Source organism: Ustilago hordei (genome assembly GCF_900519145.1).
Source record: "Ustilago hordei strain Uho2 genome assembly, contig: UHO2_contig_14, whole genome shotgun sequence".
Classification (NCBI taxonomy): domain Eukaryota; kingdom Fungi; phylum Basidiomycota; class Ustilaginomycetes; order Ustilaginales; family Ustilaginaceae; genus Ustilago; species Ustilago hordei.
In genome coordinates this window covers 677995-705830 of record NW_024545255.1, presented here as the reverse complement: position 1 = coordinate 705830, position 27836 = coordinate 677995, and the positions used below count along the sequence as shown (strand labels likewise).

Genomic DNA, 27836 nt, shown 5'->3' with positions numbered 1-27836 from the left:
CAATTGCGCTCCTCTCTCTCGCTCTGCTCTCTCTTGCACTACTGTCGATTGCGCTCCTCTCTCCTGCTCTGCTCTCAATTGCGCTTTTGTCTCTTGCTCTGCTCTCGATTGCGCTCCTGTGGATTGCGCTCCTCTGCAATGAGCTCCTGTCGAATGCACTCCTGTCGATTGCGCTCCTCTCTGCTGCTCGTCTCTAGATTGCTCTCCTGTCGATTACGCTCCTCTCTCTCGCTCTGCTCTCTCTTGCGCTACTTTCGAATGCGCTGCTCTCTCCTGCTCTGCTCTCTCTTGCGCTACTGTTGATTGTGCTCCTCTCGATTGCGCTCCTTTTGATTGTGCTCCTGTCGATTGCGCTCCTGTCGATTGCGTTCGTCTTGATTGCGCTCATGTCGATTGTGCTGCTCCAGCAGAGTGAGCGCTCCTCTCGATTGCGCTCCTCTCAATTGTGCTGCTCTCAATTGTGCTGCTCTGACAGAGTGTGCGCTGTCCAGCAGTTCGCTGATGAGATTGCGCTTCTCAGATTGCGTTGCTCCAGCTGTGTGTTGCTCTTGAGCTGTGCGTTGCTCTCGAACAGTGCGTTGCTCTCGAGCTGTGCGCTGCTCAGATTGCGTTGCTCCAGCAGAGTGTGCGTTGCTCCAGCAGAGTGTGCGTTGCTCCAGCTGTGCGTTGCTCAATTTGCGCTGCTCCAGCAAAAATAAATTTGTTTGCGTTGCGGCACTTGAGCAGTGTAAATTTCGAGTGCGTTGGGGGTCAACGCAGTCGCGTGAATTTCGAATTTGGCGGAGCGCAATTGTGCGTTGCCTGCAAGCAAGACACACCGGCTAGGGCTAGGGTCTCACTGGGAACACCCTTGTAACCCTAACCCTTGTAACCCTAACCCTTGTAACCCTAACCCTCGATTGTGCTGCTCCAGCAGAGTGTGAGCTCCTCAAAATTGCACTCCTCAAAATTGCGCTGCTCTCGATTGTGCTCCTGTCATTCTTTCTGCTCTCTCTCATGCTCCTCGTGATTGTGCTACTCTCTCTTGCTCTGCTCTTGATTGTGCTCCTGTTGATTGCACTCCTCTTTCTTGCGCTCCTGTCGATTGCACTCCTCTCTCCTGCTCTGCTCTCAATTCTGTGCCTGTCGATTGAGCTCCTGTCAATTGCGCTCCTGTCGATTGCTCTGCTCTCGATTGAGCTCCTCTTGATTGCGCTCCTGTCAATTGTGCTCCTCTCAATTGTGCTGCTCAGCAGAGTGAGCGGTCCTGTCGATTGCTCTGCTCTCAGTTGTGCTCCTGTCGATTGCGCTCCTCTCTCTTGTTCTGCTCTCGATTGTGCTCCTGTCGATTGTGCTGCTCCGGATTGTGCTGCTCCAGCAGAGTGAGCAGTCCTGTTGATTGCTCTGCTCTCGAGTGAGCTCCTCCCGATTGCGCTCCTCTCTCTTGCTCTGCTCTCCATTGAGCTCCTCTTGATTGTGCTCCTCTCTCTTGCACTCCTGTCAATTGCACTCCTGTCAATTGCGCTCCTCTTAATTGCGCTCGATTTGCGCTCCTGTCGATTGCGCTGCTCTAGCAGAGTGTTTGCTCCTTTGATTGTGCTTCTCCAGCAGAGTGAGCGCTCCTGTCGATAGAGCTCCTCCAGATTGTGCTGCTCCAGCAGAGTGTGAGCTCCTCTCAATTGCACTGCTCTCGATTGCGCTCCTGTCGATCGTTCTGCTCTCTCTCGCGCTCCTCTTGATTGCGCTACTCTCTCTTGCTCTGCTCTCGATTGCGCTCCTGTCGATTGAGCTCCTCTCGATTGCCCTCCTCTTGATTGAGCTCCTGTCGATAGAGCTCCTCTCTCTCGCTCTTCTCTCGATTCTGCTGCTCCAGCATAGTGTTCACTGCTTCGAATTGCGCTCCTCTCGTTTGCGCTCCTGTCGATTGTGTTGCTCCAGCAGAATGAGCGGTCCTGTCGATTGCTCTGCTCTCAGTAGCGCTCCTGTCGATTGCGCTCCTCTCTCTTGTTCTGCTCTCGATTGCACTCATGTTGTTTGCGCTCCTGTCGATTGCACTTCTGTCAATTGCCCTCCTGTCGATTGAGCTCCTCTCTCCTGTTCTGCTCTCTCTTGCGCTCCTCTCCATTGCACTCCTCTTGATTGCGCTCCGCTTGATTGCGCTCCTCTCTGCTGCTCTTCTCTCGATTGCACTCCTCTTGATTGTGCTCCTGTCAATTGCGCTCCTGTCGATTGAGCTCCTCTCGATTGCACTCCTCTCAATTGCGCTCCTCTCTCTTGCGCTCCTCTCTCTTCCTCTCCTGTTGATTGCGTTCATCTTAATTTCACTCCTCTCTCTTGCTCTGCTCTTGATTGAGCTCCTCTTAGTTGCGCTCCTGTTGATTGCTCTCCTCTCTCTCGCTCTGCTCTCTTTTGCGTTACTGTCGATTTGCGCTCCTCTTAATTGCGCTCCTCTCTCTCGTTCTGCTCTCTCTTGTGCTCCTGTCGATTGAGCTCCTGTCGATTGAGCTCCTGTCAATTACGCTCCACTCTCTTGCTCTGCTCTCGATTGCGCTCCTCTCTCTTGCGCTGCTGCAGCAGAGTGAGCGCTCCTTTCGAATGCTCTGCTCTTGAATGAGCTCCTGTCGATTGCGCTGCTCTTGATTGCGCTCTAACTTTGTATTGGACTGTCTTGAATTTTGAAATGGACCGTCTTCAAAACTGTAATGGACTGTCTTCAAAATTGTAATGGACCATCTTGAATTTTAAAATGGACTGTCTTGAATTTTGTATTGAACCGTCTTGAATTTTGAAATGGACCATCTTCAAAATTAAATTGGACTGTCTTCGAGGAGCGCAAGACGTGTCTGCCCCACGGCCGGACACCCTTAGAACCCTACCCTATCCTGTCAACTGTGCTTTTGTCGATTGCACTCCTCTCAATTGTGCTCCTGTCGATTCAGCTCCTCATGATTGCCCTCCTCTTGATTGAGCTTCTGTCGATTGCACTTCTCTTGATTGAACTCTTGTCGATCGAGCTCTTGTCGATTGCACTACTGCAGCAGAGTGAGTGCTCCAGTCGATTGCACTCCTGTCGATAGCGCTCCTCTTGGTTGCGCTCCTGTCGATTGAGCTCCTGTCGATTGCGCTCCTCTCTCCTGCTCTGCTCTCGATTGTGCTCCTGTCGATTGCGCTGCTACAGCAGAGTGAGCACTCCTCTCTCTTGCACTCCTCTCTCTTGCACTCCTCTCTCTTGCGCTCCTGTCGAATGCGCTGCTCTCTCCTGCTCTGCTCTCAAGTGAGCTCCTGTCGATTGTGGTCCTCCTGGTTGTGCTCCTCTCGATTGCACTGCTGCAGCAGAGTGAGCGCTCCTGTCAAATGCTCTGCTCTCGAATGCGTCCCTCTCGATTGCGCTCCTCTTGATGAGCTCCTGTCGATTGCACTGCTCTCTCCTGCGCTCCTGTCGATTGCTCTGCTTTCGATTGCACTACTGTCGATTTCTCTTCTCTTGATAGCACTCCTCTTGATTGCGCTCTTCTTGATTGTGATCCTCTTGATTGCGCTCCTCTTGATTGGTCTCCTGTCGATTGCGCTGCTGCAGCAGAGTGAGCGCTGCTCTCGATCGAGCTCCTCTAGATTGCGCTGCTGCAGCAGAGTGAGCACTCCAGTCGATTGAGCTCCTGTCAATTGCGTTCGTCTTAATTGAGCTCCTGTCGATCGTGCTGCTCCAGCAGAGTGAGCGCTCCTGTCGATTGTGCTCCTGTCGATTGCGCTCTTGTCGATTGTACTCCTCTCAATTGTGATGTTCTCGATTGCACTCTTGTCAATTGTACTCCTCTCAATTGTGCTGCTCTCGATTGCGCTCTTGTCGATTGTACTCCTCTCAATTGTGCTGCTCTCGATTGTGCTCTTGTTGATTGTACTCCTCTCTCTTGCGCTCATGTTGATTGCGCTCCTCTCTCCTGCGCTCCTGTCGATTGCGCTCCTGTCGATTGAGCTCCTCTTTGCTGCTCTTCTCTTGATTGCGCTTCTGTCAATTGTGCTTCTCCAGCAGAGTGTGTGCTTCTCTCGATTGCGCTGCTCTTGATCGAGTTCCTGTCGATTGCACTCCGGTCAATTGAGCTCCTCCTAATTGCGCTCGAATTGCGCTCCTGTCGATTGCGCTCCTGTCGATTGCGCTCCTCTCGATTGCACTCGTCTTGATTGTGCTCCTGTCGATATAGCTCCTCTCTCCTGCTCCCCTCTCGATTGCGCTCCTGTCGATTGAGCTCCTCTTTGCTGCTCTTCTCTTGATTGCGCTCCTCTCCATTGCGCTCCTCTCCAATGAGCTCCTGTTGATTGCGCTCCTCTCGATAGAGTTCCTTTTGATTGCGCTGCTCTTGATTGCGCTGCTCCAGCAGAGTGAGCGCTCCTCTCGGATGCTCTGATCTCAGTTGCGCTCCTGTCGATTGCGCTCCTCTTGATTGCACTCTTTTCGATTGCGCTCCTCTCTCTTGCTCTGCTCTCGATTGCGCTCCTGTCGATCGTTCTACTCTCTCTTGCGATCCTTTTGAATGCACTACTCTCTCTTGCTCTGCTCGTGATTGCGCTCCTCTCGATTGCGCTGCTGCAGCAGAGTGAGCGCTCCTCTCGAATGCTCTGATCTCAGTTGCGCTCCTGTCAATTGCGCTCCTCTTAATTGCGCTCGATTCTAACTCCTGTCAATTGCGCTGCTCTAGCAGAGTGTTTGCTCCTTCGATTGTGCTTCTCCAGCAGAGTGAGCCCTCCTGTCGATTGCGATCCTCTTAATTGCACTCGCTTTGATTGCGCTGCTGCAGCAGAGTGAGCACTCCTGTCGATTGCGCTCCTCTCTCCTGCTCTTCTCTCGATTGCGCTCCTCTCTCCTGCTCTGCTCTCGATTGCGCTCCTGTCGATTGCGCTACTGCAGCAGAGTGAGCGCTCCGGTCGATTGCACTCCTGTCGATAGCGCTCCTCTTGGTTGCGCTCCTGTCGATTGAGCTCCTGTCCATTGCGCTCCTCTCTCCTCCTCTGCTCTCGATTGCGCCCCTCTCTACAGCGCTCCTGTCGATTGTTCTGCTTTCGATTGTGCTACTGTCGATTGCTCTTCTCTTGATAGCGCTCCTCTTGATTGCGCTCCTCTTAATTGTGATCCTCTTGATTGCGCTCCTCTTGATTGCGCTCCTCTCTGCTGCTCTTCACTCGATTGCGCTCCTGTCAATTGCGCTCCTCTCCAATGAGATCCTGTCGATTGCGCTCCTGTAGATTGCGCTCCTGTAGATTGCTCTCCTGTCGATTGCGCTCCTGTCGATGGGTCTCCGGTCGATTGCTCTCCTGTCGATTGAGCTCCTGTCGATTGCACTCCTGTCGACTGCGCTCCTGTCAATAGACCTCCTCTCTCCTGCTCTGCTCTCGATTGCGCTCCTGTCAATTAGCTCTCCTGTCAATTGCTCTCCTGTCGATTGCGCTCCTGTCGATAGAACTCCTGTCGATTGCGCTCCTGTTGCTTATGCTCCTGTCGCTAGAGCTCCTCTCTGCTACTCTTCTGTCGATTGCGATCCTCTCTCTTGCGCTCGTGTTGATTGCGCTCCTCTCTCCTGCTCTACTTTCGATAGAGCTCCTGTCGATTGCACTACTCTCTGCTGCTCTTCTCTCGATTGCACTCCTCTCTCTTGCGCTCCTGTCGGTAGAGCTCCTCTCTCCTGCGCTCCTGTTGATAGCTCTGCTCTCTCTTGCTCTGCACTCGATTGCGCTGCTCCAGCAGAGTGTTAGCTGCTTCGAATTGCGCTCCTGTCGATTGCGCTGCTCTCGATTGCGCTCCTCTCGATTGCACTCGTCTTGATTGTGCTCCTGTCGATTGTGCTCCTGTTGATTGTGCTCCTGTTGATTGTGCTCCTGTCGAATGCGCTGCTCTCTCCTGCTCTGCTCTCGAGTGAGCTCCTGTCGATTGTGGTCCTCTTGGTTGCACTCCTCTCGATTGCGCTGCTGCAGCAGAGTGAGCGCTCCTGTCGAATGCTCTGCTCTCGAATGCGTCCCTCTCGATTGCGCTCCTCTTGATGAGCTCCTGTCGATTGCGCTGCTCTCTCCTGCGCTCCAGTCGATTGCTCTGCTTTCGATTGCACTACTGTCGATTGCTCTTCTCTTGATAGCACTCCTCTTGATTGTGCTCTTCTTGATTGTGATCCTCTTGATTGCGCTCCTCTTGATTGGTCTCCTGTCGATTGCGCTGCTGCAGCAGAGTGAGCCCTCCTCTTGATTGAGCTCCTCTCATTTGCGCTGCTGCAGCAAAGTGAGAGCTCCTGTCGATTGAGCTCCTCTCTCTTGTTCTGCTCTCTCTCTCTAGCGCTCCTCTCCATTGTAATCCTGTTGATTGCACTCCTATCGATTGTGCTCCTGTCAATAGACCTCCTCCATCCTGCGCTCCTGTCGATTGCTCTCCTGTCGATTGTGCTCTTGTTGATAGAGCTCCTCTCAGCTGCTCTGCTCTCTCCTGCGCTCCTGTCGATTGTGCTCCTCTCTCTTGCTCTGCTTTTGATTGCGCTGCTCTGAGTTGTGCTTCTGCGACAGAGTGTGCACTGTCAAGCAGTGCACTCCTCTTAATTACGCTGTCCAGCAGTGTGCTGCTAGCTGTGAGGCACGAGGAAAATATCAGTCACGTGTGGTAGATGTTAGATCAAAAAGGGGTTACATAACACAGGTCACATGCCAAAAAGGTTAGATCGAAACAATAATTTCAAAGTATCAGTAATGTGCGCAAAATACTAGATCGAAACAAAGAACACATATTTAACAAAAGGTACGAAAATATGAGGTCGAAATAGAGGTCACAAAATGTTAGACGCGTCTCAAGAATGTTAGATTGAATCTGATGTCAAAAATAAATGTCGGTCAACGTGCTCCAAATGTTAGATCGGGTTTGAAATGATGGTTAGTCTTGTGCTCCTTCGACTTGTGCTCCTCCAGCAGAGTGAGCGCTGTCCAGCAGTGCACTCCTCTTGATTGTGCTGCTCCAGCAAAGTGTGCGCTGCTCTCGATCGAGCTCCTGTCGAATGCACTCCTGTCGATTGCGCTCCTCTCAATTGCGCTCCTCTCTCTCGCTCTGCTCTCTCTTGCACTACTGTCGATTGCGCTCCTCTCTCCTGCTCTGCTCTCAATTGCGCTTTTGTGTCTTGCTCTGCTCTCGATTGCGCTCCTGTGGATTGCGCTCCTCTGCAATGAGCTCCTGTCGATTGTGCTCCTGTCGAATGCGCTGCTCTCTCCTGCTCTGCTCTCGAGTGAGCTCCTGTCGATTGTGGTCCTCTTGGTTGCGCTCCTCTTGGTTGCGCTCCTCTCGATTGCGCTGCTGCAGCAGAGTGAGCGCTCCAGTCGATTGAGCTCCTGTCGATTGTGCTCTTGTCGAATGAGCTCCTGTCAATTGCTCTCCTGTCAATTGCGCTCCTCTTGATTGCGCTCCTCTCTCCTGCTCTGCTCCCGATTGCGCTCCTCTCGGTTGCTCTCCTCTCGATTGCACTCCTCTCAATTGCGCTCCTCTCTCTCGCTCTGCTCTCTCTTGCGCTACTGTCGATTGCGCTGCTCTCTCCTGCTCTGCTCTCTCTTGCGCTACTGTCGATTGTGCTCCTCTCTCCTGCTCTGCTCGTGATTGCGCTCCTCTCGATTGCGCTGCTGCAGCACAGTGCTCGCTCCTGTCGCTTGCACTCCTCTTGATTGTGCTCCTGTCGATTGAGCTGCTGTTGATTGCCCTTTTGTCGATTGCGCTCCTGTCGATTGCGTTCGTCTTGATTGCGCTCATGTCGATTGTGCTGCTCCAGCAGAGTGAGCGCTCCTCTCAATTGCGCTCCTCTCAATTGCGCTGCTCTCAATTGTGCTGCTCCGACAGAGTGTGCGCTGTCCAGCAGTTCGCTGATGAGATTGCGCTTCTCAGATTGCGTTGCTCCAGCTGTGTGTTGCTCTTGAGCTGTGCGTTGCTCTCGAACAGTGTGTTGCTCTCGAGCTGTGCGCTGCTCAGATTGCGTTGCTCCAGCAGAGTGTGCGTTGCTCCAGCAGAGTGTGCATTGCTCCAGCTGTGAGTGCGTTGCTCCAGCTGTGCGTTGCTCAATTTGCGCTGCTCCAGCAAAAATAAATTTGTTTGCGTTGCGGCACTTGAGCAGTGTAAATTTCGAGTGCGTTGGGGGTCAACGCAGTCGCGTGAATTTCGAATTTGGCAGAGCGCAATTGTGCGTTGCCCGCAAGCAAGACACACCGGCTAGGGCTAGGGCTAGGGCTAGGGTTTGCTAAGGTTCACAGAGGTTGAGGTACATTGAACATAGATGTACTGGGGTTTACCAAGGCTTACCAAAGTTTGCCTAGCTTCATCAAAGTTTACCTAGCTTCACCAACATTTGCCTGGCTTCATCAACATTTACCTAGGTTCATTCATGTTAACCTAGGTTCATTGAAGTTTTCCTAGGTTCATCAAAGTTTACCTCAGTTCATTGAAGTTTACCTAGGTTCACCAAAGTTCAAACCTAGTGACCAAACTTTGATGGCCCATATCTCAGCCACCGCGGAACAGGGTACCGTGAGACTTTGCATACACATAGTCCTAGGGTATCCCTACATATCTCATTAGTACAGATTTCATGTTTCCAAGGGTCTCGCCAGGAACACCCTTGTAACCCTAACCCTAACCCTAACCCTATCACCAACACCATCAACCTCATCATCATCAACACTCACACCAGCCCTTGGTGTCATCATAACCTATGCATTGATATTGATCATGCCAAGCTACCCCTGAACAGAGTGTCCACAGAGGTCAGCCAAAACCTATGATAGTATATACAATGAATGACACCTGCTGTCATTGTGCAACTTAATAGTTGCCAAGCAGCTAGCTTGTTGAGACCGATACCAAGACAATAGCTGTCACACAGTTTGATAGTCACTGAGTATCTCGACAGACCGACCTGGGTTTCAGGCGCGAGACCCCTGACACGCGTGTGTTGTATCACTGCTCACTGATGTCCGAAGGTGGTTCATAGCAAACCAGTGGTCCAGATTAAGATAGAACCAAAGGCAGTAGTCCACTGCGGTCTGGGGATCACCTCAAGCACTAGTCGACACACTGGACACTCGTGTCGATGCCACCAACCTTATCATCAACACCACCAACCTCATCACCAACAAGAACACTCACACCAGACCTTGGTGTCACCACAACCTTCATATTGATATTGATCATGCCAAGCTACCTCTGGACGGAGTGTCCACAGTGGTCAGTCAAGACCTGCAATAGCATACATCATTCATATCAAACACCACTAGCTGTCATCACCCAAGTTGATAGCTGTTGCACAACTTGATAGTCGCTGAACGACGAGCAGACCCAGGTTTCAGGCACGCGACCCCTGACAACTACTACATCTTTGGGCAAGAAAAGTCATAGGGGCTTCTCTATTACATATCTTGACAAGAACAGTAATACATCACACATTGTTACATATCTCAACAAGATTCGTAATAGACATGTTTCTATTACAGATATCAGGTTTCAGGTGCGAGACCTCTGACACCATAGAATTCGTTGGTCATAACCCGATTGAAACGGTTTTGGACTATTGTCGGCAGGCATGGAAGGAGATCCTGCATGGAGTCAATGAAGTCATCATATGTCAAGTAGTCTATCTCAGACATTGTTGAAGGTGAGTTTGAGGATGAGGTAGCACTTGGTTTTGGGCTCATAACCTGTTAGAAACTGAAGTCATTTTGGTCCTGATAGCTGGCAATTGGGGATAGTCTAAGTACAATGTCACTACTCCATTAAGGCAGAAACATATACTCAATTGACTAAGGGATGTGGCAAGAGCCTAGTGCTCTCTGCAAGATATATATATACATGTGAGCAGCACATGCTGAATGTGGGAGTTGCTATGGTTAATGATCCAGCCTGACAACAAGTGGGACTTTGTTGTCCCCAATCTCTAGTGAGATTGGTTATCCTTGATCTCCAGTCAGATCTGCCACCTCATCGGATCGGCTCTGCCTGATCTCCGATCTGGTCGACGTTGCGTCGCTCTTCAGCGTCATCATTGGATCGTCAATTTCAGCAACTATACCTTTCAATTTGCCGACGTGCTGTCGTGAACTTGCTTCTGCACCATCATCATCGAATGCATTCCAATCTCGAACTTCCCTTAGGACTTTGTTCCTGCTGCGCTAGCAACAGAAGACCGCCGATGATTCCTTCATCTTGAGCTGGCCCCTCAACAATCGTGGGTGCGATGTACGATCAGGGCAGCACCAGCCGTGGCACCTTCCACAACCTTCAAGACACACGATTGTCCACAGCTCCCGATTCATACGATGCCGACCCCAACCAGCATGCAACACACCAACCACCAGAAAGTCTTGAGAGCCTTGAAGCGGAAGCACTTGAAGTGCTAGGGCAGCGCAAGAGACGCAAGCGAATCAGGTTCAGCTCGCGGAGTGTCATCGTCGAAAGCATAAGTGTGACCGCAACATTCCATGCTCTAAATGCGTCGAGCGCGGTGTAGCAGATGCCTGCGTTCCGCATGATGGCAGCGCACAAGATGTTCACGATCGCATGCGTCGGCTTGAGGCACTCCTGTCTCGTTTCGTTCGAGCTAGCCGTAACGATCCTCGTCGATCTTGTTTTGATCGACCCCAAGAGCTGCCTACTTCTTCGAACGCTTTCACTCCAGATACTCATGAACATGCAGGAACTCAGTCAGGCTTATCGCCTCATAATAATGCAGCCTCGTCAGGATCTACTCCAAGCTCGCGGCGCAACGGCTCTTCGACTCCAAGAAGGAAAAGCAACCTAGGTATCATCACCGCTGCATCGCTACCTTTCCGAGCTCAAGTTGGCAGCGAAATGCTCGAGTTCTCTTCCTCAACGCAAAACTATCCGCCTTCTGCCCATTTTGAACGTCTCGTGCGCGAGGGAAGTCTGCAACGAGATGAGATCCGCAATCTTGCTTCAGCATTGCCTTCACAGCAAGAGACAAGCACGCTGCTCGACATCTTCTTTCGCGACATCAATCCGCTCATGTTTCCCTTGGACGAAATGTGGTTTCGAGACGCTGTCAACTCGGCGGTCGATGTCATCTGGGCCGATGCTGATGTCTCATATGCACAAGATGGTCCCAATCACCTGTCGGTCATCTCGCTCCTATTCTCCGTGCTGGCCCTCACCTTTTCATCACTGCCGCGCCAGTACGGAAGCGAGGCGAGTGTTGCAGCTGAGGCCGTGCACATGAGCCATCAATCTCGCAAATGCAACATGCTTGCCGCCAGTCTACAATGCCATGATCTCTTCATTGTGTTCTCGCACCTCCTTCTAGCTCGATTCTCAATCCTACAGCGTCTGGGCAGGGAAAGCTGGCTTGTACTCGGCTGCGCAGTCCGCGAGGCACAGATGCTGGGTCTACACCGTCTTGGTGCTGCCCTACCAGAACATCAACATGAAAGCACCGAGGCGCAAATGCGACGCATAGCTTGGATGCATCTGTACTATGAAGATCGCATTTCGAGCCTCATTGTGGGTCAAGCGCCCTTGATCCACGACTCTTATTGCGACACAGAGTCTCCAGCGGCGCCGACATCGCGAAGAGCCGATTCAGCCTTACTCGACTTGCCCTCGGTTCTACGCGTACGACACGACCTAAGTGCCATTGTCAACAAGGTCCTTGACCTGTTCTTCTCTGACCAGCATGACATGACATACCAGGCCATTCTGCAGCTCGACAACGAACTGAAAGCATTCAAAGCAGCCTTGCCGAGGCCCTATCAGATGGATGACGAACCCTTACTACAAAGTCTAGCGACCACCATGACGCCGGGTGGAATGGCGGGCTCGACCGATGCACAGCCCGAGTAACCAATGAAATCCAAAAACTTTTGCTTTGCGAACATCAATCCAGGGCATGACGCAGGCGTAGTGAGATGAAGTCAGGCGACGGAAGAGTTGAGGTGTATTGTGCAATGCGATGCCAATGAGATGCCAAAAGCAGGGCTCAGAAGTGGCGCTCGAGAATCCAGTCCGTCTGGACACAGCTTCCCATCTTGAAATCGTGGTCTCCGACCTTTTCAAAGTGGTTGCGCTGGTAGAACTTTTGTGCCTTGAGATTGTGTTCCCACACGCCGAGCCACATTGCCTTGTAGCCTTGCTCGATGGCATAGTCCAATGCTGTTTTCATCAATGCAGTGCCCACGCCTCGTCCGTGTGCCTTCGAGTCGGTGTAGATGCGCTGTAATTCAATGGTGTCAGGCGGCTTGATCTTGAGACATGGCTCATCCGAGAAGCGATTGAGCTGGACGAAGCCCAGCAAGCGACCGGGATCATTGCTATCACGTGCTACGTAGAATCGATATGTTATCGTGTCTTGGATCTCGGCGCGAATGGCATCTGAACTGTACGAGCTCTTGAGATAGTTGTCCATGTCCTGCGCCGGCATCGACCATGCGAATGACTCGAAAAAGACGCCCCCGCCCAGAGCTGCAACGTCAGCAGCGTCTGAGGGCTTGGCAACGCTGATGGTGAAGCTGATCGCGTCAAACGCTGGTGATGACGATACTGTCTCGACTGTCACGTAGGAGGACCGAAGCAAAGAGATCGTAGGTTTGTCATCAACAAGTACTTGCCTCCTCGCAGATACCATTGCAAGCCGCAGCGTACACACCTGTCATTATTGCATCTAGGTCTTACTGTCAACTGCTCTGTGGATGATGATGATATAAAAAGAAAAAAGATGATCGAAGGATGGGAGGTGGTCAAGACATCAAGACAACAAAGCTCGGGTCTTATTTGCTGTCTTCGTCCATCGACAGTCGGTGTTTTGCGTTAAGTAAAGAAGATTGAAGGGAAAAGTGGGGAGAAGAGGGAGGCGTGTGCGGAGGTAGGCCTTCCTCCAGAGATTCGTCCAGAAGTTTCTCCAGACAACAACGACGACAGACAACTGAAACGAACTTCGAAGGACGCTACTTTGCATATTGAGATCATGACTCCCGAGTGTTGGTGACACCATCGGACAATTCGGAGTTTTGTATCGGCGAAACCTTGCTTTTGGGTCAATGTGGCTGTTGTAACCGATCTCGTCATTCCACTATCAGATCTGGCCATCCGTCGGCGATCATGATTCTTGCCAGCAGCCGTCCCATTTCTCGCTTTACTGTCGCAACGTGGTGTGAGTACCAGTAGAGTTGCAAAACTTGTCGTCGGAAAGATCGGAGAAAACGATCTAGACTTGGGGACTCTGTGCCGCTGCTGTCAATGATGGTGTCTGCTGCAGGGTACAGCAACAAGACTGCTTCGCTTCACCGCTACCATGCTGCTGTGCTGTGCTGTGCAGTACATATCGCTCTCTTGATCGGAAAAAACATCGGCCTTCTTAACCGAGTCATGCTCAGCAATCAACCACTTCTCCATTGGAATGCAGTGTGACAATCTCTCCAGTATCTCCGCGGGGCTCTGCCATCCTTCGTCAAGGCTCCTTGTGTCAAGCTTGCATTTGGCTGTCATTCAGTGCACTAGTTACTGTAGAGCTGTAGCATGCGCATTCAGTGACCTTCTGTCGTCTACTTTCCAACGGTCGGGAAAGGTTCGTGCTTTCCGGTCCGACCTGGTCAGCGTGTTGCCGTCTCGTTGGAGCCCAGCACTCTACGGTCACCCATCGGACAATTGTATTCGATTCGTATGGTGTGCTTGCAACTTGTGTGCTTCCCGAGTCATCATCTCCGCTTTACTCGCTTTACTCGCTTCACTCATTGTTGCAGTTCAGATGAGGCTGCTCTGCACTCTTCAAGCATCACAGTAGTGTGCAGTGAGAGCGACCTCGCAGGCCCGCAGTAGACATTTCTCACCACCATCCTCTTCTCTCCTGAAAACTATAAGAATACATCAACGTACGTCCGCATCAAAGTCGTAATACCACGCATCCCACTTCGTGCTACATCCACTTGCCAACATGTTCTTAACTTTAGCTTTGTCCGACTCTGTCTTGGTCTTGCCGGCTACCGACGACCAGCTTCACCGCCAGCACAATGTCCTTGACGCTCCACCTCAGTATTTCGCATCCAGCCTTGGCTCCAGTGCCTCGTCGACATCGTTGCTACTCCATCCATCTATGTCCACATCATCACTTGAAAGGTCACTGACTGCATACATCACCTTGGAAGTAGCTTCAGAATCGTCATGCAGTACTTTGACCTCTCTCACAGCCAAATTCGTCGGCTCCGAGTCACTTTCCTTTGAAGGTGGACAGTTCGAGCAAAGTTGGCCCATCAATGTCAACGTCCGTATCCCTGTTCCCCCACATTTCATCCTTAGCCCAGGCAAGACCTACAAGTTCCAAGCCAACCTACCCTACCCGACCACCATGTCACCAAGCGTCCAGCTCTTCTACGGACGCATGAAATACAAGGCCCAGGTCAAGGCCAAGATTCGATCTGCCAGTACTCTCTTGTCAAGGTCCCTTTTGCCGGCCAAGACTATCACCGCAGAAGAGCCTCTCCTCGTGGTCCAGGCTTCTCAAATCGAGCCTGGCGCATTCTCCAAGATCAAGTATGTGTCCGCTGGTGGCTTGGGATCCACTTGCATTTCACTATCCCCTTCACCCTTGTTGCTAGGGGGCAGCACCAAAGTTCTGCTCAGCCTGCCTGACGCAGAGGCCAAATCGAGGATCCAGAAGGTAGAGCTTAGTGTGGTTCAAGACACTCGTATCCGTTCCCGATCCGGATCCTCTTCGTCGTCAACACGCACTCATGCCAGACCTTACATTCACCTCCAGCTCCCACCAGCCCAGTCGCAACAGCAAGAGTTCGACTCGAGCCGCACCAAGCAGCTCGAGAGGTCTTCTGATGCGTCGACATTGGACAACAACAACGTGTTGGAAGCAGACTTCAGCATTTCAAGTGACACTGATTTGCAACCAACAACGCTGCCTGGCTCCGACGCTGCTATCCTCCTCTCGCACCGTCTTATCCTGACCGTATTCTATGATGGCTCGGATGGTGACACTAGCGACCAGCCCAAGAAATTCGCTTGCTCTTGGCCGACGACGTTGGCCTACCCACAGGCCCTGTCTCGATCTGTGGTTGATGAGCTACCTCGCTACACAGAGATTGATGCTTCTTCGAAGACAAGCCCGATCTTGTGACAGTTGACAGACCCCTTCACACCACCGTTGTCGACCTGAGCAAGCACTACACATACTGCATACCTTCATACTGCATACCCACTGCCTTGCAATACCGCAATGCCAAATGATTCATGATTTTCTCCGCCAAGTCTGCGCAGCCAGTGTTTGAGAGATTTAAAGCTCAGTTCTCTGCCTTTCTTAAGCAGGCAAGTAGGCTGCCAAAGAGTAGCTAGAGATGCAGACACAAGTCGTATGAACGCAGAAGAGGCAGTCAACGACTGTGATAATGAATGTTGAACCTTTCCAGATGTTGTGTCGTACAGGATGGATCTAGCACTTGAAACAACTAGAGCTCGGTGGAGTGCTTTTCAAAGCGCATGGGAAGCGGGAATCGCATCGAAAGCCAGGCTCGTACATATAAAGCCCAGATCCAAGGGGCCTCGTCTTGTATTCGTGCCTGTGCTGCTTGGCTAAGAGTATTTGAGGCGAGAGCCTCCGAGGTTTGAGCCTGGCTGAGTGCAGACGGCTGACCATGTTGCTTGAACGACATGATGGACGAAGTGTTGGATAACTCGAGTGCAGTAAGACTGATCTTGGCATCGAGCCGGCTTAAAAGCGAAGGCGTCACCACAGACTCTTGAATGACAATATTGTGCGCATAGCGAGAAAGTAGACTGGAAACAGCATCGATACGCTTGACGGATGGTGTCTCGGAGTTCGCCAAGTGCCTGAGCGAGAAGTCGACACCGTCAAAGGTGGGTGTCAGCGGCAGCTTCTCGATCGGAGCCATTTCGAGATCCGGCGAAGGGAGGAAGGAAGAGAGACCTCGGTCCCCAGAAGTGCCAACAAGGTGCATGATCATACAATCACCACAAGCAGGCGCCTGATACGCGATCTGGGCGAACATGTCGGTGGTGCGAGGGCTCTTAGTTTGAGCACCTGAAGTCTCGACAATATCAAAGAGCGGTAGAAGGCATTGTCTTGCCAGAGTGCACGAAGGCACAGCCCGGTCCTCGTCGTTAGCATCGATCTGAAGAGCATCCGCACCGTTGCCTGCTGCAGCACCCAGTCCCGTGCTAGATTTGGAAGGACTGCGAGGCGTAAAGAATGCGCTGCCATCCATCGACGTTTGCAAGGCTTCTTGTCCATAGCGCATAGGCAAGTGGGCACCCGAAAGAGTTTCGCTGAGGGCAACCGAAGAGCGAGAGTCTCGCACAGGTGCTCGTGCCATTGGGAAGACAAAATTGTTGTCCTTGGTTGCGCCAAGATCCTTGAGCAGAGCCTCTGCCTCTGTGACAGAAAAGACGCCGTTTCCGTCGCGATCGTGCTTTGCAATCATGAAGGACCACAATAGGGCCTCGCGGTACCTCTCAGCAGTGTAATGCGCAAGTAAAAATGGAAGATCCAAGGAATTGTTCGAAGCTGTTAAAGAGGGGAGCGCAAGCTGTTTTGGCCACGTAGTTTGTAACTCTTTGAAAAGGCTGTGTGAGAGGGGCTGCGGAAGATCGAGGAGCAATCTACGTGGACGACCTCCGAACCTTTTGTTGAGCAAAGCGCTGGCACGAGCGGCAGCAGCATCGTTGAGATCGGTAGCGTTGTAGTCACCCTCAGGCACGACAGTGAAGCTTTGCAGACGGAACGTGGGACCGTACAAGGGCGACCAAAAGTCAGAAGCGGAAACGTCTGAGGAGAAGACGTGATGAGGTGAGACGAGCAGGCGAACGTCCGAGAGATCGGTAGTCTGAGCAGCGAGATAAGGCGTGATGGATGGGTTTGTGGCTGTGAGGAGCTGCTCTGAGCATTCGTCTTTATTGGCATTGGAAGAGGTGCAGATAACGTCTCGATGATGAAGAAGCTGAGGCGGTTCATAGACAGGATCAGCCGTGATGAGCCAGCATGGACGTTGTCCATTGTAAGTCAATTTCTGTTGATCTTGATAGATGTGCGGACATCCTTCGTGTGGAGTGGGATCGTCTGGTGTGAGTAGTGTGACGCTACCGAAGCCATTGCGCAGGTGTTTTTGCGCTGATCGTAACGAGTATCGCAGGAAATCTTTTGAAATGGCGTGTGATGAACGCTCTTGAGAAGGTTCGTTGGACGCCTTGACTGAACTGTTCTCGGTTCCTGTGAACTCGGCGGTTGTCGCCAAAGTAGCGTTGTTCCAAGTCCAGATCATGTCAAGCTCGTACTGTGACGACCAATGCTTTGGTGGTCCTTGACAGACTGTGCCTGTACTGAACCAATGAGTCCAGCATGCTTGACGCTCTTTGCTCTGCTGCTGCAAGTCCTGGGCGGACGGTCTCGTTCTCCTGTTGCCTGGTGCCTGTGCCTGATTCGATGTTTGCTCGAATGTTGCGCTTCTCCATCCGACACGGTCCGTCGAGAGATCACGAATGTAATATGCGTGGGTGAGGTAAAGCAGCGCTACGAGACCTGGCAGGACCAACAGCACCACTCTCGTTCGGAGGATTCGCAGACTGCTTGAGGAAAACGTCCAAGTCGACGTGAATGACATGCTTTCGCCTGAGGTTGATGTCGATCAAGAGGAGGAATTGATGGTGGGGAAGAATAAGGAAGGCTCTGCAACAGATCACAAACAAGTGCTGAAGCTCATTGCCAACCCTGAAATAGGATCTTTGACAGTGCAGCGTGGCGAGGGAATGTTCCATAGGGGGAGGAGAGATATCGGCTGTGTCGCTTTTAGACCAGGGTCTTGTGCAGAAAAGCCGACACCCGGACCATGCAGAGAGCGTTGTTGCCCAGACTGATCAGCAGGTAGAGCGGCAGCATAACACAGCGCTGGATCAACACCGAGCTGAATCTGGACTGGTTTCAAGCCACATCTCTTCTGCGACCAAATTGGGAACTTTGGACTGGTCGGCGAGCTCTCATTGATGGATGGGTAAGGGTCCAGACTATGCGCAAATGACAAGACACGGGAAGACTGGCAAACAGTGCACCGAGGTGCTATCATTGTAATGTTATAAGATGGAACGAATAACGACAGTTCGCCGAGGCGCATTTCTTGGCCTGACAGCCACCTGAGATGTCCTTTTGTTCAACTATTTAAGAAATAAAAAAAAGATAAAAAATAAAAAACAAAAACAAAAAAACAATTTTCTCTTCCCGCTTCTTTTTTTTCTTCTCCTATTTTATATCGTATCTTCTTTGTTGGCTTCCCTTTTGTCTGCACCGTATCTGGTTGGCTGCCAAAAACACACTTGATGAGAGCTCGCATTCATAGTTGTCGCGATCGAGTTGTCATACGGACGGCAGCATCAAACTTGGTTCCCGGGGCCGAGCCGATCACGCATTGTTCCAGCACTCAATTATCGGCGCTTTCAAACGTTTGCACCACAGCTAGATGAGAGTACAGAAAGTCGCAACGTCTCCTGTCCATTTACGGGATGCATCGATCGAGATTGCACGTAGAAGAATTCGAGACGGTGCAATGCGAAGGAAAGCGGACACAGATGATGGAATCTATGGAAATAAACGAAGCGGAACGATGAGGGAGTGTCGAATATGCAAGAGAAAGATTCAAGGAGCATGTGAGCCTCCAAAGTGATGCGAGAGTTGAGCATCATGCTTTAGATGCGGACGTAGTTGTATGTGCTGAGCATCACCAGGATGCTGCCCAGAATTTGGACTGTGGATGGCAGATGTGATGTTAGGATGCTCTCGAGCGCAATCGTCGTGATGATGGCCACGCTGGTTGCAAACCCTTTCATGATGGTGTCGGCGTATCGCAATGTCGCAGAGACCACATATCCAGCTGCTCCTCGAAGCAGGACGGTGATCCAAGCCAAGGTGGTAAAGTTGGCGAGCGGCTGCCATCCTTCCTTACCGATCGCTTCCAGAGCCATAGCTCCTCCAGCTGTGACTAGGGCAAAAGAAGCCAATTGGGCATTTCGAACCGAGAGTGCCACCGACATGCTCGACTTGAGTCTGGTCTCGATATACACTCCTGCGAATCCTCCGCAAATACACGCTAGCAGCACGAGTGTCGCTCCCGCCGCCAACTGTGCGTTGGCATACTTGCTCGCCAGCGCAAATGCCTCTGCCATCATCTTGGACGCTCGCCAGGAGGTCTCGGTGCTGCTAGCATGACGATGCGCAAACGGAGATTCGTCCGATACATAGTCGAGTAGCGCAGCTGCGTTCGCTACATCCTGCTTCGACGGCGACTTTTGCGCCAAGAGCAGCACGCCCATCATCAAGATTGGAAGGGAGATCCATTGTCGTGAGGAAAGCGTCTTTTTGTAGAGGAAGACACTGATCATGGCGGCCGTCACCAGCTTGAGTTGCGAGAGCCCTTGATACGCCACCGAGCTCAGATAGGAGTTGGCTGCCAGCTGGAGCATGTTTTGCGCAACGTAAACCAACGCTGGCACTCCCATCATCCACGCGGATGCACAGTAAATATCGTTGTAGGCCCGTTTGATTCGATCCAACAAGCTCGGCTTGACTGTGTTGCCTCTTGCTTGGATTCCATCGTCGTCCAGTTCTACGGCGTCGTCGCCGTCCAGTGCTATTGCCTTTTCTGAAAATAGTGGCAAGCTTGCACTATCTTTGCTCGTCGTCGGACTGCTGCGAAACACGGCGAGAAAGAAGCCGACGCACACCTTGAGCAATTCGGATAGGAAGACGGCGGTTGCAATCGAATAGCTTCCTTGCGAGCCTACGGCCCTTGATCTCTGCGATACGATGCTGGTGGCGGTGGTGAAGACAATCAATACGGCCAAACTTGCCCACTTCCGCAGCGCATTATCAGACTCCTGCGTCTTGCATGACAGACTTGGCCTCACGGGGCTAGGCGACGTCGACAATGTGTCTCTCGTTGCTCCCGGGATGTGAATGGATGGCAGGACGCCGCGAGCCGACGCTGAGGAAGACCATGTTGGAGACATTCTGTCCAAGTGAATGGTGTTAGTGTGTCGCTTTCTGACTTGTTTAGTGGAAAGGCTTCGTTTCGAAGGTATAGGTTCGAGTGGATATGGAGGCTGTTTAGATGGGGTCAGAGGGTATCGCAACTCATCGAATCGATGCAATCTGTCGATCGTCTTGCCATCAGGCCGTGGGACCAAAGGCCAAAACCGACTTGACTCGCAGCGTCTTTGGTAGCAAGGCACGAGGCAAGCCCTGACCAGTTCTGTTCTTCAGCAAGGCTGCGAGAGAGGAGGCGAGCGTCGATGTTGCGTTGTTGTAAGGATGCATGATGGCTCGGAGAACGGGAGCGTTTTTGCACTTATACAGTAAAATCATGCATGCATAACGCCACCTCGTTGCCACCTACAAGCCAGTGATTATGCAAGCTGTCAAACTCCGCTTGGGCCTTTTCTGTTGTTCCTGCTTAATGCGGTACACAAGGCGCTCCCTCTTGCTTGTTGAATCAGATGAGAAAGAGCAGACGGTGGCAGAGGAATGGGACTTTTCATATTGCAATGGATCTAGATGGACGGGGAAACAAAAGAGTCAAAGAGAAGAAATAAAAACGAAAAAAAGAATAAAGAAAAAAGAAAAAAGAAAAAAGAAATAAAAAGAGCGACAAGGTCCAAGAATGTGCAAGTGCGAAGCTGAAGAGCAAACAGAGGCGGGTATGAGGGTCTGCATGCTTGAATGCGCTAGAAGTTCGAGTCGAGAAACTCGTCAAGAGAAGATGAGTGAAAGAAGCTCAATCCTCGCGTCGAGCGTGCTGCTTCTCCTCCTCCCCGTGCGTAGCGGCCTTGCGGTTCTTCCAAGCATGGTACTTGTTCCTGATGGGCTCTTCGATCATGAAAGTCGTGAAGGTAGCCACCATGAAGGCGAGACCGGTAGGTCCCCAGTTGCCGACTGGCCAGCCGTGCAAAGCCTGAAGAGGGAATTGCCAAAGATACCAGGAGTATGAGATCCGGCCAGGGAATCGGAACAGCTGGGACTCGAGGATCGGGTTACCGTTGATGCTTCCGAGAATAATGAGGAGCACAAGAAGCGCCGTGAACAGCTCGAGCCAGACACCAGTGGTTCGGAAGTCGAAGTTGGTCAATCCGTAACCCCACATGTAGGTCATAAGAAAGAAGCCGAGTGTGCTGATCATGCCCATCCATCTTCTGGTGCAGATCATGGGTACAGGCAGCAAGCGTGCCGAGCATCCGATGAACATCTTCCATGCGTTGGCACTGTAAGCGTATCGGTAGTCGATACCGTACATGTGATCTGTGAGGAAGTTCCAGCCGCTGTAATCGCGGATAAAGAATCCGACAGAGATCAAGACAGCCATCACTAGCGCCTTTGACTTGAGCGAGAGGGGCACAACAAAGGGGATAAGCAGCGACCAGAAGATATAGAACTGCTCTTCAACTGCCAGCGACCAAGTGTTGAGATACATGCCAGGATACATGAGGCGCGGGTCGGATGGAAGCGAGGGATACAGGTTGTGCGTGTAGAAAAAGGCAGCGTACGCGTCCTTCCGGAGCATCACCCTTTCAGCTCCGAGACGACTTGCGGTCTTGTAGACCACCAAGACCATCAAACCGAGTGCTGGCGTAAGTCGTACGAAGCGGTCCATGTAAAACCGCGGAAGGAAAGAGAATCTCTTGAGCAAAAAATTTCGCGTTGAAGTGGTGCCATCTGTCTCTTGAGAGCACTGTTGGTTCTTTTCCATCTGGGAGATGAGAACACCTGTGATGAGGAATCCAGAAAGGACGAAAAAGACCTCGACTCCGAGGGTGCCGAGCATTTCTTTCTGTTCGACGACGTGCGAGACCATGACAAGTGCGACAGCAAGACCGCGGAGACCTTCCCAGCCGGGAACAAATCCGATCTTGCCCAGCATCCTGATTCCGCCTCGAGACGACCATTCTGATGCTGAGCGTGCGCCTGCATGGAGGGGCAGCATGGTCGAAGTCTCTTTGGCATCTGGAGATTTGAGGACGGGGCTTGCCTCGCGTGAGGAGTGATAGGATGGAGTTGGAGACAGTGTTGGCCTGCTGATCTCTTCATCCGAGCCACCAGCCGAACGCAAATGGTTGCTCCCGCCAGCAATAGACATGATTGATGTGTTTGTGTCGATGTGGGGTATGGAAGGTCGTGGTCTTGAGCAAGCAAGCTTGTGTGCAACGATGGTTACTATATGTTTGGGAGAGGAGATAGGGGAACAGAGAATGTATTGGAGTGATTGGTGGAAAGACGAAGGGAAGGATGTGTTGGAGGAAGCAAGAATAAAAGGGAATGGAACACGAGGAATGGACTGTAGAGGAAGGAAAGAAACAAAACAGACCTTGAAAGAAAAAGGTAGAAGAGTGGTTAGATGTCGGAGCCTTGGTTCAAGATGTATGAGATGACCCGTTGAGAGGAGGCAGCAGTGCCTTCTCGTGACCAGAAGCTCCTCACTACCAACTTACAAAGCCAGAATGTTGGAAGCAACACAGGCAGAAGAAACAAGGACCACCATGGCTTGGCGTCTTGTCTCTTTTTCAGACGGTTGAACTTTTCTTTTCGAGGTCGCTGTACCAGAGAACTGACAGAGTGTCGGGTCATAGACACTGACTTGAACGGAGTTGCGATCAGGCATGTGACCCGTACACGTGCCACCCAGCGGGAGCCCAACTTCAGCGCACGCTCGCCCAACATCTCGCTCATTTCAGACACGGGAGCGTTCGCATGACCAACGATCTGTTGCATTGTCGCTTTTGTGGCCTGTAGATGCTCTCTCTTGAGTGTGTGTGAGAGCAAGAGAAATGGCAAAGGCCAAAGGCAATGGAGAACGGATTGGGGCCTGCACTGAAGATCTGTCGCTCGGAGTCGCAATTAAATTCTTGTCTGTCGGTCTTCTTGTTACATTTGTCCGAGAGGCACGGGAAGCTCTCTTGCTTTTGGCTAGAAAATAATGTCAGCAAAAATGGCTGTCAGTTGAGGGAGACGCGACAAGGTAAAAAATGACTGCAAAATTTTGCTCCCAAAATGCAGAGGGGGACTTGAGAGTTTCTGGACTCAAATTGCAGAAACAGCCAAGTCCCCCTCCGGGCATGAGCTTCTACTTAGAACAGCACCATTACACAATAATGAACGCCTCAACTCTGCCACTTTCCCGAAAGAAACCAATTTTGGTCTCCGACGCCGGCCTTAAATTGTATCGCTTTTCCTTTTCTTTTTTTTTTTTTTTTTTTTTTTTGCATTTTCAGTCTTCCTTTCTCCATTATTTATCTATTTAATGTTATTTTCATATTTTCTTTTCTTTTCTTTTTTTCTTTTTTTTTTTTTCTTTTTTTTTTTTTTTTTTTTTTTTTTTTTTGACTTTCCTCCGGTTTTTTGTTTTCCCGTTTTCCTTCTGAACGCCTAGCCCTATCGCACACAGATACAGTTAATCGTTGAGCAGGACAAGATCAGTAGCTGCAAGAATTGCCCATTGGCACATTGTCAAAGGTGATGCCATTGTTATCGACTCCGACGTGCAGGAAAGCCACGAGGGTATCGCTTTGCTAGTGCTCAATTCAAGAACTCCGTCTTCCCGTTTCGTGGATTTGCCAGCTTGTTAGCGATAATTTGGAAAAGTTCGAGATCGTTGGCCTTCGACTCTTGACGATTGACTTCCTTGACTCCGAGATTGGCATGAAGCTGGTAGTCGCGCAGTCCATCTAGCCGTTCTCTAGCTCGGCTCTACTTGCCCGACGAGTGATGCAGCCAAGACCATGGGGTTGAGAATCTTCAAGGCAATCCAAGGGTCTTGTTCGACGGCCACAAAACGTTCTGACGTCCACCTGAGAGATGGTCTCAAAGCCCAGCTTTTGATGTGACTGTTGCCTTCTCACCTCCTCCATCCTATCGAAGCAAGTAAAGATGGCCTCTCGCTCGCTGAAACACGATCTCACAGGACCGATTGAGGGAGCACCACGCCTCAGATCAAACAACTCTGCATTCGATTCAAAGCAGCAACCTTCCGTCTTTCAGAACCAACGACAGCATCAACATCATCACAGGAGCCAGGACTCGGCGGACAACGCCAAAAGCTCTGCAATGTGCATGGGCACAATCGGCTGGAAGATCGTCGGCGGTCTGGTTGCCTTCGGTCTCTTCATAGTGCTTTCGAATGGCGTCAACAAATCCGACTACCAGTCAGCTCCTTCTTTCCTCTCGTCATCATCTTCGATGTACAAGTATGCCCCAACACCAATCGAAGACGTGTACGCCAAGTGTGCACAGGAAAAGGTTCATCCTATCGCATGCAAGGTCGAACACGCTGCGAATCTCGCCACTCAGCTCGAAGCTCGTCAGTCTTCCACGCCCGAGCAAGCTGTTCATGCCTACAAACGCCGCTACCTTCGTCAGCCGCCTGCTGCTTTTGAAAAATGGGTCGCTCTTGCGCTCGAGAACAATGCGACCATCATTGACGACTACGATCAGATCGAAGTCGACATTGATTTCCTCCGTCAAGCAGGTTTGGTCGGCAACAGGCTGAAAATGAGGATGCTCGAAGCAAAGTCTCTTCTTCCGGGCTACGAGTTTGGCCAACTCAGCATAGTGGATGGCCAAGCGGTAGTGTTTGGACCGGATGTGGGCCCGCTTTCATCTTCGACTTTGGTCGAGCTACTTGGTCCGGTTCAGCACGTTATCCCCGATGTCACGGTCCCATTCAATTGGCGTGCCGAACCGAGAATGCCTCACCCGATCTCTTCCCTTGCATCCGCACCCATGGAATTGGTTGGTGCAGCGAGGAAGGATCCAAGTGAAATCTTGCGGCGAGCTTGTCCTTCCAACCATATTTCACCCCAGCGATCTTGGGATACGCTCGAGCCGCGCTTTGAGTACTGTCGGGAGGAGTCTGAGGAGATCGAGCATCTTCACGGCTTCTTACAGTCGCCCTCAAACTTTGAGCCGTTGAACAAACTCGTGCCCATGATATCCAGAAGCAAGATGTCCAACTTTGCCGATATTCTCGCTCCCAACGTCTGCTATGCGAGCAAGACCTATCGAGGCTATCCCGACACCATCCCTTGGGACGAGAAGAAGGACAGTGTCTACTGGCGAGGCACCACCACGGGTGAGGTTCAGACGGCCACCACTTGGGCCAGGGGTCATCGTCACCGCATGTTGCGCTACGTCAAACAACTGCGCGAAGCTGCCAACAAGTTGACGACTGGCGTTGAAAAGGATCCTTTCGACGAGATCTACGCACCTGATCGAACCATCGTGCCTTCACGAGAATCGGTGCAGGTAGCCGGAAACACTCTTCCTCTGTTCGACTACACAGATAGCTCGGTTGTTGACGCAATAAAACGACTTGGAGCAGGCGCCTTCAACGTTTCATGGTCGCGATTCGTTCTGGCAGACGACCCAACGCTCTCTTCGCTCATGGCGCACCAAGTGACGACAGGCACCGAGGGCCGAAACACGATTTATGAACACAAGTTCCTGCTCGACCTTGACGGGCAATCGATGTCTTGCCGCTTCTATCAGCTCCTCGCCTCCAACAGTCTCGTCTTCAAGCAAACCATCTGGTCTGAGTACCATGACGACAGACTAATACCATGGATCCACTATGTTCCCCTCGATTTGCGGGTGCAGAACAATGAGTTGCCCATGTTGCTCGACTTTTTCATCAACCATGCGCAGGGCCGTACGGCGGCTGCCAAGATTGCTACCGCTTCCAGGGATTGGGCTGAGAGGACGCTTCGCCCCATCGATGTCTCTCTCTACTACGCACGAGCCCTGATCGAATTCGCCGAGCTCTACCATCAGGACACATGATCGCTCTCAGCACACTTTGCTTCTTCTCTGTCCTTTCTATATGTGTATCGTCACTCGTAACTCGCACTGCATCAGATCCAGAGACTACCTTAACTTGATACCTGATCTATCATAAAGCTCAATCGCTACAAAGCGTAGACCTCTGTGACTAAACAAGATAGAAGTCTCACCAAAAGCAGGAACAAACTCGACAAAAAGAATACGGTATTAAAGATCAAGTGGAAAAAAAGGGACAAGTATCGCGTGCGGAGACAGTTGTCTCTCCCCGTGGATGTTTATTTCGACCAAGTTTAACAGAATGTTTTTTTCAAAAAAGAAAAAGAAAAAAGAAAAAGAAAAAGAAAAAAGAAAAAGAAAAAAAAATCTTGCCGGAAAATGGACCCCTGAGAATGATGATCGACTTGCATTGACTCGACATGACATGAGACCGAGTGGCAAGTATAGAGATAGAGACGCCACCTAGTGAGGGGACGGGACTCGAGTTGCAGGTCAGCCTCTCATCTTCTCTTGTGGCTGAGTCCCTTATTCCCGTGTTCCTGGGACTTGGACAAATCCGAGTCAGGGTCAGTTGAAGAAACGTCGGAATTCCAAAGGTTTACCCGCGATTCCGACAGAGCGAAGCTCGTGAATAAGCGATAAGAGAAAGAAAAGAAAAAAAGAAAAAAAAAAAAAGAAAAAAAAAAGAAAAGAAAAGAAAAGAAAAAGAAAAAGAAAAAGAAAAAAAAAAAAGAAAAAAAAAAAGAAAAAAAAAAGAAACGAAAAAGATAATCGGATAGACATAAGTTTCTCAAGAAACGTGGAACATCATCTTTGCTGCCACGAGGCAAAGGTCGTTTCCCGCGCTCCGAATGCACATCTTCCGTTTTAAACCTATCGAGCAGAGGAGACTGAAAGCTCCAACTCATAGTCTAGTACTTCGCCGTCAGTCTTGACAAATAGAAGCGCAACATCAACGCACCGGCAACAGCTGCAAAGACAAGCCTGATCTCGGTCATGTTATGCCTGACAGCGTGTTGTTTGTAATCATGGATTCCCATCGACTCATCGCCAGGAACGAGAGTGTGTATATGAGGACGAACTACGTAGGTGAGCTAGCAAGAAGTATTCGACTGCCCTTTCGTGTGCAAGTCATGGCTTGTAGGATTGATGGTCTTGCTTTTCGCCGCAGCTCAACGACGATGAAGCTTAGCAGCGATCTCCTGAACAGGAATGTAAGCGTAACCGCTCGCAGTTTTCAACCCGTTATGCCACAACCCCCAACCTTTTGTCAATGCTGCGTCGACTTCAACCTTTGGAAGCATCTCCGGATGCCGACTTTGAATCTTGTCCGCCCATTCTCTGGTTCTACTCATCGCCATCAGGCCTTCCTTAGCTACTTGGTTCTTTGTGATCTCCTGAGCCCAGCCTGTGGTTGCACTCCCCATGCTCTCCGAACCTCCAGTCTTCACCAGCTTCACATCACCTCCTTTGTAGGGGCTAGCATTGTGATGGTGTTGGAACGTAAGGAAGTACTTCTTGAACGCGTGTTCTTCCACCGACCTGTGCAGGTCTTCCGCCTCGACCGGGAAAGAGACTGGCGGCCGCGTTTTGTCGAATCCAACGAGGTATTCGCGAGTGGTAAACGGTGGCCGGTTGAGGAAAGCGGGTATACTGGATCCGAATATACGTTCCTGCGCCATCGAGGCGGCTTCAAGCTTCTTTCGGTTAGATTCGAATAACACCAGCGCTTTGAACAGCTCTTCCGTTGAAAGATCCTTCATGTAAATAGGCTCCGAGCTAGTCATCCCGGGAGACGCCGAGATAGGCAGAGGCAGAGGCGAACGAGGCGAGCTACCTTTCCTTTGTCGTAGCCCAGAGGCAGCATCAGATGTGTCTTCCAGTCCAAAAGGCGCTGCCAAGCTTCCTACGACCGCCCATGTTAGCGCCAGCAGGAGCATGGACAGAGCAGACAGGGCGTTCTTATTCATCTGTATCCAGAGCACACAAGTCAAAAAAGTCGCGCTGCAGTTGTCAGTCTTCCAC

At 51.1% G+C, this 27836-nt stretch overlaps 8 protein-coding genes across 8 annotated transcripts; 3 read left to right on the top strand and 5 right to left on the bottom strand.

The window, feature by feature from the left end:
* Positions 1 to 10534: 10534 nt before the first annotated feature.
* On the top strand, positions 10535 to 11830 carry UHO2_05696 (uncharacterized protein; the record flags this gene model as incomplete). The annotated part of the gene is made up of 1 exon (XM_041554867.1): positions 10535 to 11830. The coding sequence occupies one exon, from the start codon at positions 10535 to 10537 to the stop codon at positions 11828 to 11830; it is 1296 nt and encodes a 431-aa protein (XP_041410801.1).
* Positions 11831 to 11966: 136 nt separating this feature from the next.
* Positions 11967 to 12639, bottom strand: UHO2_05695 (uncharacterized protein; the record flags this gene model as incomplete). Its single annotated transcript, XM_041554866.1, has 2 exons — positions 11967 to 12535; positions 12609 to 12639. The coding sequence occupies 2 exons, from the start codon at positions 12637 to 12639 to the stop codon at positions 11967 to 11969; spliced, it is 600 nt and encodes a 199-aa protein (XP_041410800.1).
* Positions 12640 to 13916: 1277 nt separating this feature from the next.
* Positions 13917 to 15107, top strand: UHO2_05694 (uncharacterized protein; the record flags this gene model as incomplete). Its single annotated transcript, XM_041554865.1, has 1 exon — positions 13917 to 15107. One exon carries the CDS (start codon positions 13917 to 13919, stop codon positions 15105 to 15107), a length of 1191 nt encoding a protein of 396 aa, XP_041410799.1.
* A 328-nt stretch (positions 15108 to 15435) lies between these two features.
* On the bottom strand, positions 15436 to 17604 carry UHO2_05693 (uncharacterized protein; the record flags this gene model as incomplete). Its single annotated transcript, XM_041554864.1, has 1 exon — positions 15436 to 17604. One exon carries the CDS (start codon positions 17602 to 17604, stop codon positions 15436 to 15438), a length of 2169 nt encoding a protein of 722 aa, XP_041410798.1.
* Positions 17605 to 18679: 1075 nt separating this feature from the next.
* On the bottom strand, positions 18680 to 19999 carry UHO2_05692 (uncharacterized protein; the record flags this gene model as incomplete). Its single annotated transcript, XM_041554863.1, has 1 exon — positions 18680 to 19999. One exon carries the CDS (start codon positions 19997 to 19999, stop codon positions 18680 to 18682), a length of 1320 nt encoding a protein of 439 aa, XP_041410797.1.
* Positions 20000 to 20763: 764 nt separating this feature from the next.
* On the bottom strand, positions 20764 to 22119 carry UHO2_05691 (putative acyl transferase-like protein; the record flags this gene model as incomplete). The annotated part of the gene is made up of 1 exon (XM_041554862.1): positions 20764 to 22119. One exon carries the CDS (start codon positions 22117 to 22119, stop codon positions 20764 to 20766), a length of 1356 nt encoding a protein of 451 aa, XP_041410796.1.
* Positions 22120 to 23906: 1787 nt separating this feature from the next.
* On the top strand, positions 23907 to 25814 carry UHO2_05690 (uncharacterized protein; the record flags this gene model as incomplete). Its single annotated transcript, XM_041554861.1, has 1 exon — positions 23907 to 25814. The coding sequence occupies one exon, from the start codon at positions 23907 to 23909 to the stop codon at positions 25812 to 25814; it is 1908 nt and encodes a 635-aa protein (XP_041410795.1).
* A 1169-nt stretch (positions 25815 to 26983) lies between these two features.
* Positions 26984 to 27781, bottom strand: UHO2_05689 (uncharacterized protein; the record flags this gene model as incomplete). The annotated part of the gene is made up of 1 exon (XM_041554860.1): positions 26984 to 27781. One exon carries the CDS (start codon positions 27779 to 27781, stop codon positions 26984 to 26986), a length of 798 nt encoding a protein of 265 aa, XP_041410794.1.
* Between the last annotated feature and the right edge of the window lie 55 nt (positions 27782 to 27836).